The 15,794-nt window shown below is 51.1% G+C and overlaps 1 protein-coding gene across 1 annotated transcript in view; it reads right to left on the reverse strand.

Annotated features, from left to right (window-relative positions):
* Window positions 1–15,794, reverse strand: part of LOC140408573 (actin-binding LIM protein 2-like) — a 512,880-nt gene that overhangs the window by 471,413 nt on the left and 25,673 nt on the right. Inside the window, exon 2 of the mRNA XM_072495958.1 lies at window positions 1,137–1,280. Within this exon, the coding sequence (XP_072352059.1) occupies window positions 1,137–1,280 (144 nt within the window). The remainder of the gene's footprint in view (window positions 1–1,136; window positions 1,281–15,794) is intronic.

A 15,794-nucleotide genomic window follows, 5' to 3' on the forward strand; every position in this document is an offset into this window, starting at 1 on the left:
ACATTATACTGCATCTGCCAAGCATATGCCCACTCACTCAGTCTGTCCAAATTCCACTGAAACATCTCTGCATCCTCCTCAGAGCTCACCCTCCAACACAACTTTGTATCATATGCAAAGTTGGAGATAATACATTTAGTTCCTTTGTCCAAATCATTAATATATAATGTGAACAATTGGGGTTGTAGCACAAATCCCTGGGGTACCTCACTAGTCATGGGCTGCCAATCAGAAAAGACCCATTTATTCCGGTCTGCTAACCAACTTTCTATCCATCTCAAGATACTAACCCCAATAACATGCACTTTTAACTTTACATAGTAATCTGCTATGCGAGACCTTGTCAAAAACCTTCTGAAAGTCTAAATAAACCACATCCACCAGTTCACCCTAGTTGACTCCACTAGTTCCATCTTCAAAGAATTCTAGGAGATTTGTCAAGGACTTGAGAGAAAGGGAAGGTTGGAGATGGGGTCGTAGTTCATAAAGTTAGTGAGGTCATGGGAATTTTTTCAGAACAGGATTGGTGACAGTAGAGTTAAAGGAGAGCAGGACAACATGTAAACTCTGAGGTACGATCACAATATTGGCTAGCATGGGGAGAGACCACAAGGGGGAAAGTGGGTGGTCAGCAGTTTCATGGGAATAGGCTAGAGAGAGCAGAAGGTGGATCTCATGGGCAAAAAAGATAGTGGAGAAACTAAAGAAAGCTGTGGGCTCAGGGAAGAATAGGGGTGAGCTTTAGAGGAAGTTTGGGCCAGTGAAAGGGAGGGTCATGGCAAAGGCAGTGGATCGGATGGTTTTGATCTTGATGACAAAAAAGTTCACATGAGCTTATTCTTCGAGCTGAATTGGAAGAGAGAGGGGAGGGATTTAAGAAGGCAGTTTGCAGGTGAGGAAGGAAGGACACGACAGTGCTCTAAGTGGTGCAGCCAGATCTGCCAGTGGCGGTGGAACCAGTTGTCTGCCATTTCCTTTCAAGTCATCAGCACAAATTGAACTGAATTTTTAAACTTCGTTAAGATAGAAAGGTTACAACAAATCAAAACTGACAAAATAACTGGTATTAAAACGATACCCAATATGAAAAGATACGCAATATGAAAATTCATTGAATCAAAGAAGAACAAAATTACCTTTACAAGTGAAACAATTGATGTGGAAGAACTTGTTCTGCACCCGCAAGGCCTCTCCTTTACAGGGCTTTCCACACTTGTGGCAAAGGACCCCAACACCAGATGGCTTCCCCAAGGGACTGTGCATAGCCAAGTGTGAGGACACTGGGAAAAAAAACAGAAAAACAAATTAGGCAACAGTTATTTTTCAATGCAGCCTAATGGAAGGGGCAGGTAAAGAGGCCATAGTCCCAGATGACCATCGGCTGCTTTCCCCTTTGAGGGGGAGAGCTGACTGGTGGTGATTCAACCTGAGGATGACCACACCTCAGGTAAGGAGCAAGGTTGAGAAGGCGGGTTGAGAAGAACCTTTGCTAATACAGGAATTGAACCCGTGCTGCTGGCCTTGCTCAGCATCGCGTGCCAGCTGTCCAGCAGGCAATGAGCCCATGATTCCTGTTTTTATTTCAAAGTTCAAAGTCTTCAGGGGAATAAATCAAGAACAATTATCAGACTGTCAGACAGGGAAGAGGCAAGAAGTAATAACCAATGACAAAACAAGCACTGTAACCTATTTTAGAAAATTACAAGCACACAAATAAATGTTCTGTTTTACATACATCACAACATACTTCTGAATACAGTACATTTTCCTAAAATAATTTCAATCATTATTATACCTTGAAAACCCCCCAAATATGGTCAAAATATAGGCCAGCATTCTTGGGCCGTTCGCTGGCTTCCGCTGGCAGCACAATCCCACCCATGGGTTTCCCGGCAGCATGGGGTGGCTTCAATGGGAATTCCCACTGGCAGCAGCGGGAACAGAGAATCCTGCTGCCAGCGAACGGCACGCCACCAAGAAACACGGCTGGGAGACCTTAGGCCATGCGCCCATAGTTTCACAAAGAGAGTCAGTATGAATTAGACTGCTTTTTAATTTAGTTCAGATAAAAAGAAAGCTTCAAATGCCTTTGTGGGGAAGATGGTCTTACTGGTGAGTTCATTGGCTTCATCTAGCATCCATCCATACTTTACAGGACTTTTCTCCTGTACAATTAAATACTTCAGACTAAAATAAGAACACTATGTCCCATTAGAGAGAGACTGTACAATCCATATTGTGGTAGATTCCTTGTTATTCAAACAAGTCTAGGCTGCAAATAATGTCATCGTCTTCTATGGTTCCACTTATGACTTAAAGAGTCTCATGCGGGATCAGCATGGACGCCATCCTGGACGCCCACAAATTTGGCAGTTCATCACACTAAACAAACACGAAGGAATTTGATTATAGTGGAGGTAGGATGTGTGTTGCTGACACCAGTCTCTCCTCTGCTTTTGCATGATCCCAGAGAATAGGAGTATCCAAGACATCCAGGTAGCTTGCCAGCTGGAATGGATGGCCAGCACAAAGGGTTTCTCGGTTTTCATCTTTTCCACCGACTACATTGATTGCCAATGTGTCAAATCTGCTAACGGTCCCAAATACTTGCAGGTGTCGCCTTCCAGGGCACAATGGTCTTGGTTTCACCCTTCTAACATCCCTCCCTCCACTGTGAGGTAGAGGTTACTGGAATTTATCACAAGGGATGGATAGGTCTTGAAATGAGAGGCTGTAGATCCAGAGAAGATATCCAATCAGATATCAATTTCCTTTTGCTCAAGAAAGCTAGAACAAGATGAGGGTCACCTCACAACCTTTGAACCACGGACAATCCATTTAAGGCAAAACAGAAACTCTACTTGATCAATTGCTTGGTTTCGAGACTATTAAGCTTATTGACAGATTTCTATGCACAAGTAAAAACATTCACCGAGATAATAGATACATGTTAAAGGTTTTTTTTCTCTCTAGATTTCTTAACAATGCCAAGCACTCTCAAATAATTTACCACATTGGATTTGATAGAAGTCAGAACTCCCACAGGTCACCAAGCATTGATAGGGGTTTCTCAGGACATTGGTAAATCAACTGAATGTTTAAACAACAATCTGCGAGCTTTATGACCACCTTACAAAGGTTATCATTAGATTCATTTAAAACTGACTTCAAACACTGTCGTGCGATTTGAATTTATATTATCTGGATTATTAGGCCAGGCCTCTGGATTACTACTCCAGTAACACATCCAATAATCACTTGGGAACATGGTGATCATGTTTCTCCTGCCGAACAATGCTTCAGCGATTTGCCTGTGCTCCTGAAAATTTACTGTTGTTGTTGATGTCTCTTGTGGTAGCTCAGAATGAGCAAGAGCTGCGATGACTTCAACCACCATTGACTGAAGGGCAACATTCCAGGTGATCGCAGAAATCGATCACTTCTACCCTGGTGAAATGCAGCCTGCGAAGTCAATTTTCAGTGGACCATTCTGATGAAAGTTCATCAACCAAAACATTGAGTTTGTCGCTCCACAGATGCTGCCTGACATGCTGAGTACTTGCAGCATTTTCTCTTTTAATTTCATTGGCCTTTCCTGGGTAGATGTATTTGGGTCAGCTTATGTGGCCACAATGGTACAAATGAGTCTGCCTTTGGCATAATTGAATCTGCCTCACATCCCTCTTTTCAGCATTAACATCTTGGAACTAATTAAGGAAGATATACCCCAAGGAACTTTCTTACACAGATTTTAAATTGTAGTAATCAAAAATCTTGTCACCACAAAGCAGAGGAACAAATTACAGAAACCCTTGATCCTGCATTCAGGAGGAAATGCAAAAAGAAAATCAGCTACCATCCACAGCCAGTAATGTTCCTGAGAAAAATCCAATTAATGTTAACAGTTACTTTCTGTCAGGCCAGAATGTGTGTGACCATCATTTATGCACTGTTAAAGGATATAGAGCCCTGGCTGAAAGAAAAATATGGGGATTATGCTATCATTCACATAATCTATTTTTAGTATAGAAATGAAATTCTCACACGATTTGTGCAAGTGCTTTAGGCTGGCCAGAAGGTTTTGCTTTGCATGAATTGGATGTGGATCGGCAAAAGACATTCCTCTCCTCCACTCATACATTCTACACCAGAGGACTAACACCTGTTAGCAGGACAATACAAAATAAAATTGCCTTCACGCCTTCCAATTTGAAGCTAGTCACTACTATGTTTCACTATTATAAGTCCATATTTGCCAGAACTGTTCCCTTATTTCCTTAATGATCATATGTCACCACAGAAAATTGGATACGTTGGAGGAATAAGGTTGGGAGCGATTTATCGCAAGCCTCGCTTTGGGCACATGTAGCAGGGTCCGGACATGCAAATAGGCCAGCACTCTGCCCACATGAATTGAGAGCAATTCCCATTGCTGCTGGTGTCTGAATCACTGGGGCCGGAATTCGCCCTGCAGAGCCTGACAAGCTGAAGCTGCTTATGACATTCCCGTCACCACACACTCTAATTCCAGCCAAGAAGATGTCTCCAAGGAGACTGGAGGGGGCATCCAAGACCTGTATGTGTAAATCGCTGTGGAGGAGAGGGTAATGCAGCTAGCGGATGAGACCGAGGAACGGGTAGTGGCTGACACAGAGCTCGACATGCAGCAAACGTGTGAGAGCCCAATGCAATGGTTATGTCCCTATAGCAAGTGAGCCACCCATCTCCCACAGGCTAGTCCATCCCAAGATCTCACTATGGCCGAGATTCTCTATGCCTCCGCACCAAAATTGCGTTCAGCGCGGGGGTTGAGAATGGGATCTCAGACCCATGATCGGCTCCGATGCCGGGACACGATCCTCCGGGGACTGTAGAATCGCGCCAGCTGCGTGCGCGTGGTCGACTCGGTGCTGGTCAGGGGTCATTGAAAGAGGCCCCCGCGGCGATGCTCCACGATCGACTGGCCGAGTTCCCGCCGAGGTTCCAACCTGGTTCCACCCGGCGGGAGCTCGGACCCGCGGCTGCACTGACCGTCCTGGTTGGGGGGGGGGGGGGGGGGATCAGATTCCGGAGGGGCCGTGACAACGGACAGGCCCGCAATCGGGGGCTAACGATCAGCGGGCGCGGGCGATCCGGGGGGGGTGGGGCCCTATCTTCTTCCACACCGGCCCACTGTGTGGCTCCACCATGTTGCGGGGGGGCCAGCGCGAAAAAGGAGCTGCGTGGCGCACGCCGGGGCCCTGCTATCCCTCTTGAAATCGGAGAATCACTCCAGACTTTTTTCAAAAAGTCTGGAGTGATTCGCACCAGTTTTCCGGCGGGCGTGGGGACATAGCCCCATTTTCGGAGAATCCGGGCCCATGCCTTTTGCCCTTTGTCTTGCAGGATCACCAACAGACAAGGCCGGACCATCCGGGGTCACTGACCACCAGCCACATCCCCAGCACACCTCAGAGCACCACTCCGGCGAATACACCGGGCTGAATTCTCCACCGTCTGGATGCTCCGTTTTGCCCGCATCCCGGGGGGGGGGGGGTTTCCCAACGACGTGGGGCTGCCCCACAATGGGAAACCCCATTGACTAGCTGGTGAAATGGAGCATCCCGACAGCGTGCTGAACCAGATATCCTGCGCGGCGGGACGGAGAATCCCGCCCACCATCTTCTTCTCATCACTGCAGTCACGTGCACCCTCCAACATCGAAAATATTATCATCTCAGTGCGGCATTTCAGTGAGTAGGCTCCTGGGTCACCTTTTGATCCGCATGCCACACATGCTGCAGCACATCTGATGGAGGTAGGGACTCCAGAGGGAGCAGGCGGTTTGAGGGCTGTCTGATCCCAGAGAACAGCTGTACTTCAGACAGGTGTCGCGTTTCTGGAAAGAATGAACCCATCAATGGTAGAGATGCAGACACAGAGCCCAGATTTACAGGAGGGAGTGTCGGCAACTTTACAATGCCTACAGGTGCAGCTGGAGGAGTCCAACCTACTTCAGGTGCAGGAAATTGTGTCGGCAACACGTGGTGCCCAGGCCAACACTGAATGCGAGGTGTCCACAGTGGAAGGCTGAGGGCAAGAAGTCAGGGCCATGGGTCAAGATGTCCAAGGCTTCGGTTGCACTGCACAGCTGATAGCTGAGGCTCTGAACAGGGGAGCCCAGTCACAGGTAGATGTGTACCAGGCCCACATGGGCATGGCTGTGGCACTCCAGAGCTTGATCCAGTCACCAACGATCATTGCAGAGGGCATCGAGAACATTGGCCAGGTGCTAACTGACCGTAGCCAGTCACAGAGGGACATGTCACAGGCACAGAGGGACATGACAGAGGCAGTGACGGACATGTTTCATTCTTTGAGGGACATATCCCAGTCTCAGTGCACCATGGCTGAGGGCATCGAGACCATGGCTTAGATAAGGGCAGGCCTCCAGAACTGGCAGCACCAGGTGATGGTGGAGCCTCCGGAGATCACTCCGGCCTCACCTCCGTCCCATGGAGGAGACCGGGGACCACTGAGCACGCTGAGAGAGGAGTAAGTGGTGAGGCTCATGCTGCCTCCTGCAGGGGAGGCAGCTGGAACAACTCAGCCCTTTCGAATTCCCCCCTCGTGACACTGGAGCATCTCATGGGTACCAGGCAGAACAGGGTGGCACATTGTCACCTGTGACACCCAAAAATCAGCCTGGCCCATCCAGCCCCAGGCTCTCCAGAGGACAGTAGCCAAGGGCATCACATGTCACAGGACGAGACACACAGCAGTCCGCCTCCACTTCTGATGTGCTGTCTGGGGTTACACTTAGAAGGGGGGGGGGAGGAGGAGGAGAATGTCAGGGGGTGGGATGTCAGGGGGCTGGTGGATGTGGCAGGGTGGGCCGCCATGACACATGAACGTCCCACATGGTGTCACTCTCAGAGAGATGGGCAGAGGGACAGAAGTATGAGGCTGCCTTGCATGATAGCTTACCAGGTGAGTGAGCCCTAACCATACATCATCCCTCAAAACCAAAGGATATATGGGCCTGTGAGATGGGTTGGCCAGTATACATGCAGGAGTCACCCAGACAGTCGGTGGAATGTGATCCTAAAGGCAGGAGTCAGACTTTGTCAGACAATGAGGAGCACAAGAGCTCATCGCACAGCGAGTCATCATCATCATCCTCCATCCCGTGGACAAGACCCACTGATACTGTCAACCCTAGGCCAACACTCTGTGGTGATGCTGGTAGGATCCTCGCGGGTGGGGCAGCTGAGGTAGTGGGCAGGAGCGAAGGACTGAGGGACAAGGAAGGTGGAGTGAAGGAATGCAGGATAGGGAAGGTGGAGTGAAGGACTGAAGGCCAAGAAAGGCAGGAGCGGTTATGAGGAGGGGATTTAATTTTGAAGTGGGGGAGGGGAGTGGAGGGAGAGGGAGGAGTGGGACAGGGCAGCAGAGCTGCCAGTGGCCAGGCCTCTTAGTTGGCAAAACAGGAGGTAATGAAGTTGTGCTGTGTGCGGTGGCCTTCGATGACTCGTTAGAACGCCTGCCCTGCCAACCCGGGCTCTGGATGCCTGGTTCATCCTGGACACCCTCAGATGAGGCTGGCTGTTCTTCCTCCTCCAGCATGTCACCCCTCTGCTGTGCAATGTTGTGCAAGACGCAACATGCCAGCACAATCCTCGAGACCCTCCTGGGGCTATATTGGAGAGCCCCATCAGAGGGGTCCAAGATTCAGAAGCACATCTTAAGGAAACCGATGCGCTGCGCAGTGATGCTCCTGGTTGCTGCATGGGCGTCGTTCTAATGGGTCACCGCATCCATGTCGGGGCTCGGGTCAAGTGTCATTAGCCATAACTTCAGCGTATAACCCTTTTCGCCCCTGTAGCTAACCCCTTACCCGAGGGAGCGCCCCAAAGGTGCCTTGAAGGTCACGTGAGCCACCAACCGGCTCCATGCTTAGAGGCTTGTGTGTGGGCAGGTCTTTCAGACAGGGGTGAGCAAGGAGAGTGTGCGTCTGCTGGGAGCCTAGCTGCAGTGTGATGTGAAGCCTGGGTGCGAGACACAGGTTGTGAGGGAGATTTGGTCAGGTTTCCTGGCTGGGGCCAGGATGGACGGGAGCAGAGACACTATTGTCAGGCAGGGCTTGGAGCCAGCTGGTGGTCCTGCGGAATGGGCTAGCTGATAGTATCACTGATGAGGCCTCTGCCCTGAGAGGGGCAGTATGTCAGGAAGAGTACCAAAGGCCACACGATGCAAGTGTCCTTTGTTTGGGGTGAGCTCTGCTATTCCCCTCCAGTGGGGCTGTGCTTCTGATGATGCAATGGGCAGTTCCAGAACCCGGTGTGTCACTGATTGAACTTGGCCACGCACAGCCCATTGATGATACCGCTGGGGTCTGAGATTTCCAGAGGGGCAGCCTGGGTGGGCTCCCAGATGACCAGGAGCTCTCTGAACATATATAGGACACAACGAGCAGTCAGCAGTGTGAACAGCCAGGAGCCTGTAAGTAGCACCTAAGGAGTACTTTTAAAGCACATGCAGTGGCAATGGCAGCCTGAGCCATGCTAACCCGATCCCGAGGGGGGGACGCCAAGTACATGGACTTGGATGGGCCAAATGTCCTACTTCTGCTCCTATGTCTTATGTTCCAAATTAAATTTCCCACATCCACACTGTTCTTCTGTTTCCGAAAGTTGGTATGGGTCAATCCATAATTCCAGGCTTCTCAACATTGCACCATTCCTGACTTAGCCTGCCAGGTGGCAAGCTTCAGTAACATTGGTGGCAACCCTTCCCTAGAACGGCAAGCACAAGCTTCCTCTTTCCACATGAACAATGCAAAACTGGCAACTTCGCTTCCATGAGGCACACAAATATGAACTCCTGTTGAAACTGCGAACCCAACTCAAATTCCTCAGTTTAAAAAAAAAAAAGTTTATTCAAGTTTTCCAACAAAATTTTTGACAATCCCCCCCCCCCCCCCTCCCAATAACAGGAGATAAAAGAAACGCAAACACAACAATTAACATTGTACAAAATAGACTTCCGGGTGCGGCGATGACCAGCTGAGTCGCACGTTTCGGCAGCTCCCGGTGGAACGGACTTTTGGGCTCTTGATAGGAGCCCCAACGGCAATTTTAACGGCTAAAAACACCGTGCAGTAAACCAGAAGGGTGTTCCCCCTGGACACGGATGGAAAAAGGAGAGGAGAGTGGCCGGATTGCAGCGGATCCTTTGGAACAACGGCAAGGAAGGCAAGCAAAAACCAAGATGGCGTCGGAAGGTGGCAGTTTCATATGGGGCCCTGAACAACAAGAGTTCTTGAAATGCTGCGTGGAGGAGATTAAAAAGGAAATGAAGAAAGAGTTGTTGGCCCCGATATTACAGGCGATCGAAGGGCTGAAAGAGGAACAAAAGACCCAGGAGCAGGAGCTTCGGGTCGTGAAGGCGAAAGCAGCTGAGAATGAGAACGATATACAGGGCCTGGTGGTGAAGTCGGAGATACAGGAGGCACACCAGAAACGATGTGTGGAAAGGTTGGAGGCACTGGAAAACAACGCAAGGAGGAACAACTTGAGGATTCTTGGCCTTCCTGAAGGTGTGGAGGGGGCGGACGTCGGGGCATATGTGAGCACGATGCTGCACTCGTTAATGGGAGCGGAGGCCCCGACGGGTCCGTTGGAGGTGGAGGGAGCATACCGAGTTATGGTGCGAGGATCGAGAGCAGGAGAAACTCCCAGAGCCATAGTGGTGAGATTCCTCCGTTTTAAGGATAGAGAAATGGTCCTTAGATGGGCGAAGAAAACTCGGTGCAGTAAATGGGAGAACGCGGTGATCCGCGTTTATCAAGATTGGAGTGCGGAGGTGGCGAGAAGGAGGGCGAGCTTTAATCGGGCCAAGGCGGTACTTCACAAAAGGAAGATAAAATTTGGAATGCTGCAACCGGCAAGATTGTGGGTCACATATCAAGGGAGGCACCACTACTTTGAGACGGCGGATGAAGCGTGGACTTTTATTGTAGAAGAAAAATTGGAATGAGTGGATTATGAAAAAGAACGTTTGGACAAAGTGGTGGGGCGAATGGGGGGGGGGGGGGCGAAGAGGGGTTTTATGTTCTAATCCTGTGGTATGGTAACTTTTCTTTCTCCCACAGGTGGTGATGGGGGGAGGTGGGGAGGGAGAGGAGATGGGGCGTTGGCCATGGGAGGCGGGGCCGAGGGAGAGGCGCGGGCTTGGTTCCCGCGCTATGATAATTATGGCGGGAATAGAGAAGCAGGAAGGAGGGGGCGTCGCACGGTGCGAGCCGTGGTCACGGGGGGAAGCCGAGGTCAGCCAGAGTTTGCTGACTTCTGGGAGCAACATGGGGGGAGTAATTACGCTAGCGGGGGGTCTAGCGGGGGGGGGGGGTGGGAGGGGGGAATTACTGGGTTGCTGCTGCTGGGGAAAGGGGGGAGTGGGTACGGGAGAGGATGGGCGGGGGGGGCACCGCCTGGGGGAGATACAGCTGCGTGGGAACTGGGTGAGAAGCTGGAAAAAGATGATGGCTAACCGGCAAGGGGGGGGGGTGGGAAGCCCCCCAACTCGGCTGATCACGTGGAACGTGAGAGGGCTTAACGGGCCGATAAAGAGGGCACGAGTACTCGCACACCTGAAGAAACTTAAAGCAGATGTGGTTATGTTACAGGAAACGCACCTGAAACTGATAGACCAGGTCAGGCTGCGCAAAGGATGGGTGGGGCAGGTGTTCCATTCGGGGCTGGATGCGAAAAACAGGGGGTGGCTATATTAGTGGGGAAGCGGGTAATGTTCGAGGCAAAGACTATAGTGGCGGATAACGGGGGCAGATACGTGATGGTGAGTGGCAAATTACAGGGAGAGATGATGGTTTTGGTAAACGTGTATGCCCCGAACTGGGACGATGCCAACTTTATGAGGCGAATGCTAGGACGCATCCCGGACCTAGAGACGGGAAAGCTGATAATGGGGGGAGACTTTAACACGGTGTTGGAACCAAGGCTGGATAGGTCGAAGTCCAGGACTGGTAGGAGGCCGGCAGCAGCCAAGGTGCTTAAGGATTTTATGGAGCAGATGGGAGGGGTGGACCCGTGGAGATTCAGTAGACCTAGGAGTAAGGAGTTCTCGTTTTTCTCCTATGTCCATAAAGTCTATTCGCGCATAGACTTTTTTGTGTTGGGTAGGGCATTGATCCCGAGGGTGAGGGGAACGGAATATACGGCTATAGCCATTTCGGATCATGCCCCACACTGGGTAGACTTGGAGATAGGGGAGGAAACAGGAGGGCGCCCACCCTGGAGAATGGACATGGGACTAATGGCGGATGAGGGGGTGTGCCTAAGGGTGAGGGGATGTATTGAAAAGTACTTGGAACTCAATGACAATGGGGAGGTTCAGGTGGGAGTGGTCTGGGAGGCGTTGAAGGCGGTGGTTAGGGGGGAGCTGATATCAATAAGGACACATAAAGGGAAGCAGGAGAGTAAGGAACGGGAGCGGTTGCTGCAAGAACTTTTGAGGGTGGACAGACAATATGCGGAAGCACCGGAGGAGGGACTGTACAGGGAAAGGCAAAGGCTGCATGTGGAATTTGACTTGCTGACTACAGGCACTGCAGAGGCACAATGGAGGAAGGCGCAGGGTGTACAGTATGAATATGGAGAGAAGGCGAGTAGATTGCTGGCACACCAATTGAGGAAAAGGGGAGCAGCGAGGGAAATAGGGGGAGTGAGGGACGAGGAAGGAGAGACGGAGCGGGGAGCGGAGAGAGTGAATGAAGTGTTCAAGACATTTTATAAAAAATTGTATGAAGCTCAACCCCCGGATGGGAGGGAGAGAATGATGGAGTTTTTGGATCGGCTGGAAATTCCCAAGGTGGAAGAGCAGGAAAGGGTGGGACTGGGAGCACAGATCACGGTAGAAGAAGTGGTGAAAGGAATTAGGAACATGCAGACGGGAAAGGCCCCGGGACCGGACGGATTCCCAGTTGAATTTTACAGAAAATATTTGGACTTGCTCGCCCCGCTACTGACGAGGACCTTAAACGAGGCAAACGAAAGGGGACAACTGCCCCCGACTATGTCTGAAGCAACGATATCGCTTCTCTTAAAGAAGGAAAAGGATCCGCTACAATGCGGGTCCTACAGACCAATTTCCCTCCTAAATGTGGATGCCAAGGTCCTGGCCAAGGTAATGGCAATGAGAATAGAGGAATGTGTCCCGGGGGTGGTTCATGAGGACCAAACTGGGTTTGTGAAGGGGAGACAGCTGAACACGAATATACGGAGGCTGTTAGGGGTAATGATGATGGCCCCACCAGAGGGTGAAACGGAGATAGTAGTGGCGATGGATGCCGAGAAAGCATTTGATAGAGTGGAATGGGATTATCTGTGGGAGGTGTTGAGGAGATTTGGTTTTGGAGAGGGGTATGTTAGATGGGTGCAGCTGTTGTATAGGGCCCCAGTGGCGAGTGTGGTCACGAATGGCCGGGGATCGGCATATTTTCGGCTCCATAGAGGGACAAGGCAGGGATGTCCTCTGTCCCCATTACTGTTTGCACTGGCGATTGAGCCCCTGGCGATAGCGCTGAGAGGTTCCAAGAGATGGAGGGGAATACTTAGGGGAGGAGAAGAACACCGGGTATCTTTATATGCGGATGATCTGCTACTATATGTGGCGGATCCGGCGGAGGGGATGCCAGAAATAATGCGGATACTTGGGGAGTTTGGGGATTTTTCAGGGTATAAATTGAACATGGGGAAGAGTGAGCTGTTTGTGGTACATCCAGGGGAGCAGAGTAGAGAAATAGAAGACCTACCGTTGAGGAAGGTAACAAGAGACTTTCGTTACCTGGGGATCCAGATAGCTAAGAATTGGGGCACATTGCACAGGCTAAATTTAACGCGGTTAGTGGAACAGATGGAGGAAGATTTCAAGAGATGGGATATGGTAGCACTGTCAATGGCAGGGAGGGTGCAGGCGGTTAAGATGGTGGTCCTCCCGAGATTCCTCTTTGTGTTTCAGTGCCTCCCGGTGGTGATCACGAAGGCTTTTTTTAAAAGGATAGAAAAGAGCATCATGGGTTTTGTTTGGGCCGGGAAGACTCCGAGAGTGAGGAAGGGATTCTTACAGCGTAGTAGGGATAGGGGGGGGCTGGCACTACCGAGCCTAAGTGAGTATTATTGGGCCGCTAATATTTCAATGGTGAGTAAGTGGATGGGAGAGGAGGAAGGAGCGGCGTGGAAGAGATTAGAGAGGGCGTCCTGTAGGGGGACCAGCCTGCAGGCTATGGTGACAGCCCCATTGCCGTTCTCACCGAGGAACTATACCACGAGTCCGGTGGTGGTAGCTACACTGAAGATTTGGGGACAGTGGAGACGACATAGGGGAAAGACCGGAGCATTGGGGGGGTCCCCGATAAGAAACAACCATAGGTTTGCCCCGGGGGGAATGGATGGGGGATATGGAATGTGGCAAAGAGCAGGAATAACGCAACTGAAAGATCTATTTGTGGACGGGAAGTTCGCGAGTCTGGGAGCGCTGACCGAGAAATATGGGTTGCCCCAAGGGAATGCATTCAGGTACATGCAATTGAGGGCTTTTGCGAGGCAACAGGTGAGGGAATTCCCGCAGCTCCCGACACAAGAGGTGCAGGACAGAGTCATCTCAAAGAAATGGGTGGGGGATGGTAAGGTGTCGGATATATATAGGGAAATGAGGGACGAAGGGGAGACTATGGTGGACGAACTAAAAGGGAAATGGGAAGAAGAGCTAGGGGAGGAGATCGAGGAGGGGCTGTGGGCAGATGCCCTAAACAGGGTAAACTCGTCGTCCTCGTGCGCCAGGCTAAGCCTGATTCAGTTTAAGGTATTACACAGGGCACATATGACTGGAACACGGCTCAGTAAATTTTTTGGGGTGGAGAATAGGTGTGCGAGGTGCTCGAGAAGCCCAGCGAATCATACCCATATGTTTTGGTCATGCCCGGCACTACAGGGGTTTTGGATGGGGGTGACAAAGGTGCTTTCGAAAGTAGTAGGAGTCCGGGTCGAACCAAGCTGGGGGTTGGCTATATTTGGGGTTGCACAAGAGCCGGGAGTGCAGGAGGCGAGAGAGGCCGATGTTTTGGCCTTTGCGTCCCTAGTAGCCCGGCGCAGGATATTGCTAATGTGGAAAGAAGCCAAGCCCCCGGGGGTGGAGACCTGGATAAATGACATGGCGGGGTTCATAAAGTTAAAGCGGCTTAAGTTCGTCCTAAGGGGGTCGGCTCAAGGGTTCACCAGGCGGTGGCAACCGTTCGTCGAATATCTTGCGGAAAGATAGATGGGGGAAAAAAGAAGGCAGCAGTAGCAGCCCAGGACTTGGGGGGGTGGGGGGGGGGGGGGGTGGCCTGAGACAAGGCAGTTGCCAATTAGGGCTAGTTTTTATTTTTGTTATTTAATATTTATTTATTTGTTGTTGTTTTTTTTTTTTTTTTTGTTTAAATAAAAAAGGTCATTATTATCTGTATTGTTATAATGTTGTGTAAAGGATGCACAATGTACTGTGTTGGTTGACCAAAAATTTTCAATAAAATATTTATTAAAAAAAAAACATTGTACAAAATATTTACATTGGGTTTCCCCATGTACAATAGCTCCCCCCATATGACATTTAATGGTACTCGTAGGGGAAGCCCCCCACCCCGCCCCCCAACAGAACCCCCCCCCCTTCCCACCCTAGGGTTGCTGCTGCTGCTGCTGACCTACTTCTAACGCTCCGCGAGATAGTCTAGGAACGGTTGCCACCGCCTGAAGAACCCCTGCACAGGATACCGGCCTCTTTCGCCTCCTGCACTCCCGGCTCATCCGTTACCCCAAATAATGCCAACCCCCAACTCGGCTTGACCTGGACTTTCACCACCTTGGACATAGTCCTCGCAAGACCCCTCCAAAACCCCTCCAATGCCGGGCACAACCAGAACATGTGGACGTGATTTGCCGGACTCCCTGAGCACCTCCCACACCTGTCCTCCACCCCAAAGAACCTACTCATCCTCGCCCCTGTCATATGCGCTCTGTGAACAACCTTGAATTGTATTAGGCTGAGCCTAGCGCAAGAGGAGGAAGAATTAACCCTACTCATGGCATCAGCCCACAGACCCTCATCTATCTCCTCCCCAAGCTCCTCCTCCTACTTGCCCTTTAGCTCCTCTCCCGCAGCCTCCTCCTCTTCTTTCAGCACCTGGTAGATCGCAGAGACCCTGCCCTCTCCGACCCATACACCCGAAATCACCCTGTCCTGGGTCCCCTGTGCCGGGAGCAGCGGGAATTCCCTCACCTGCCGTCTCACAAACGCCCTCACTTGCATATACCTAAAAGCATTCCCCGGGGGTTCCCCAAACTTCTCCTCCAGCACCCCCAGGCTCGCAAACGTCCCATCTATGAACAGGTCCCCCATCCATCCTTCCCGGGACGAACTGATGATTCTCCCGAATTGGGGACACAACCGAGGCTCCCACCTCGCCCCTGTGTCGCCTCCACTGTCCCCAGATCTTCAGCGTTGCCGCCACCACCGGACTCGTGGTGTACCTTGTCGTCGAGAGCGGCAGCGGTGCCGTCACCAGCACCCTCAGACTCGTGTCCACACAGGACGCCATCTCCAACCTCTTCCACGCTGCCCCCTCTCCCTCCATTACCCACTTACGGATCATCGCCACATTGGCTGCCCAATAGTATCCGCACAAATTCGGCAGAGCCAGCCCCCCCTGTCCCTACCCCGCTCCAGAAACACCCTCTTTACTCTCGGGATTTTGTTTGCCCACA

The sequence above is a fragment of the Scyliorhinus torazame genome, chromosome 3 (assembly GCF_047496885.1).
Source record: "Scyliorhinus torazame isolate Kashiwa2021f chromosome 3, sScyTor2.1, whole genome shotgun sequence".
NCBI classification, from domain to species: domain Eukaryota; kingdom Metazoa; phylum Chordata; class Chondrichthyes; order Carcharhiniformes; family Scyliorhinidae; genus Scyliorhinus; species Scyliorhinus torazame.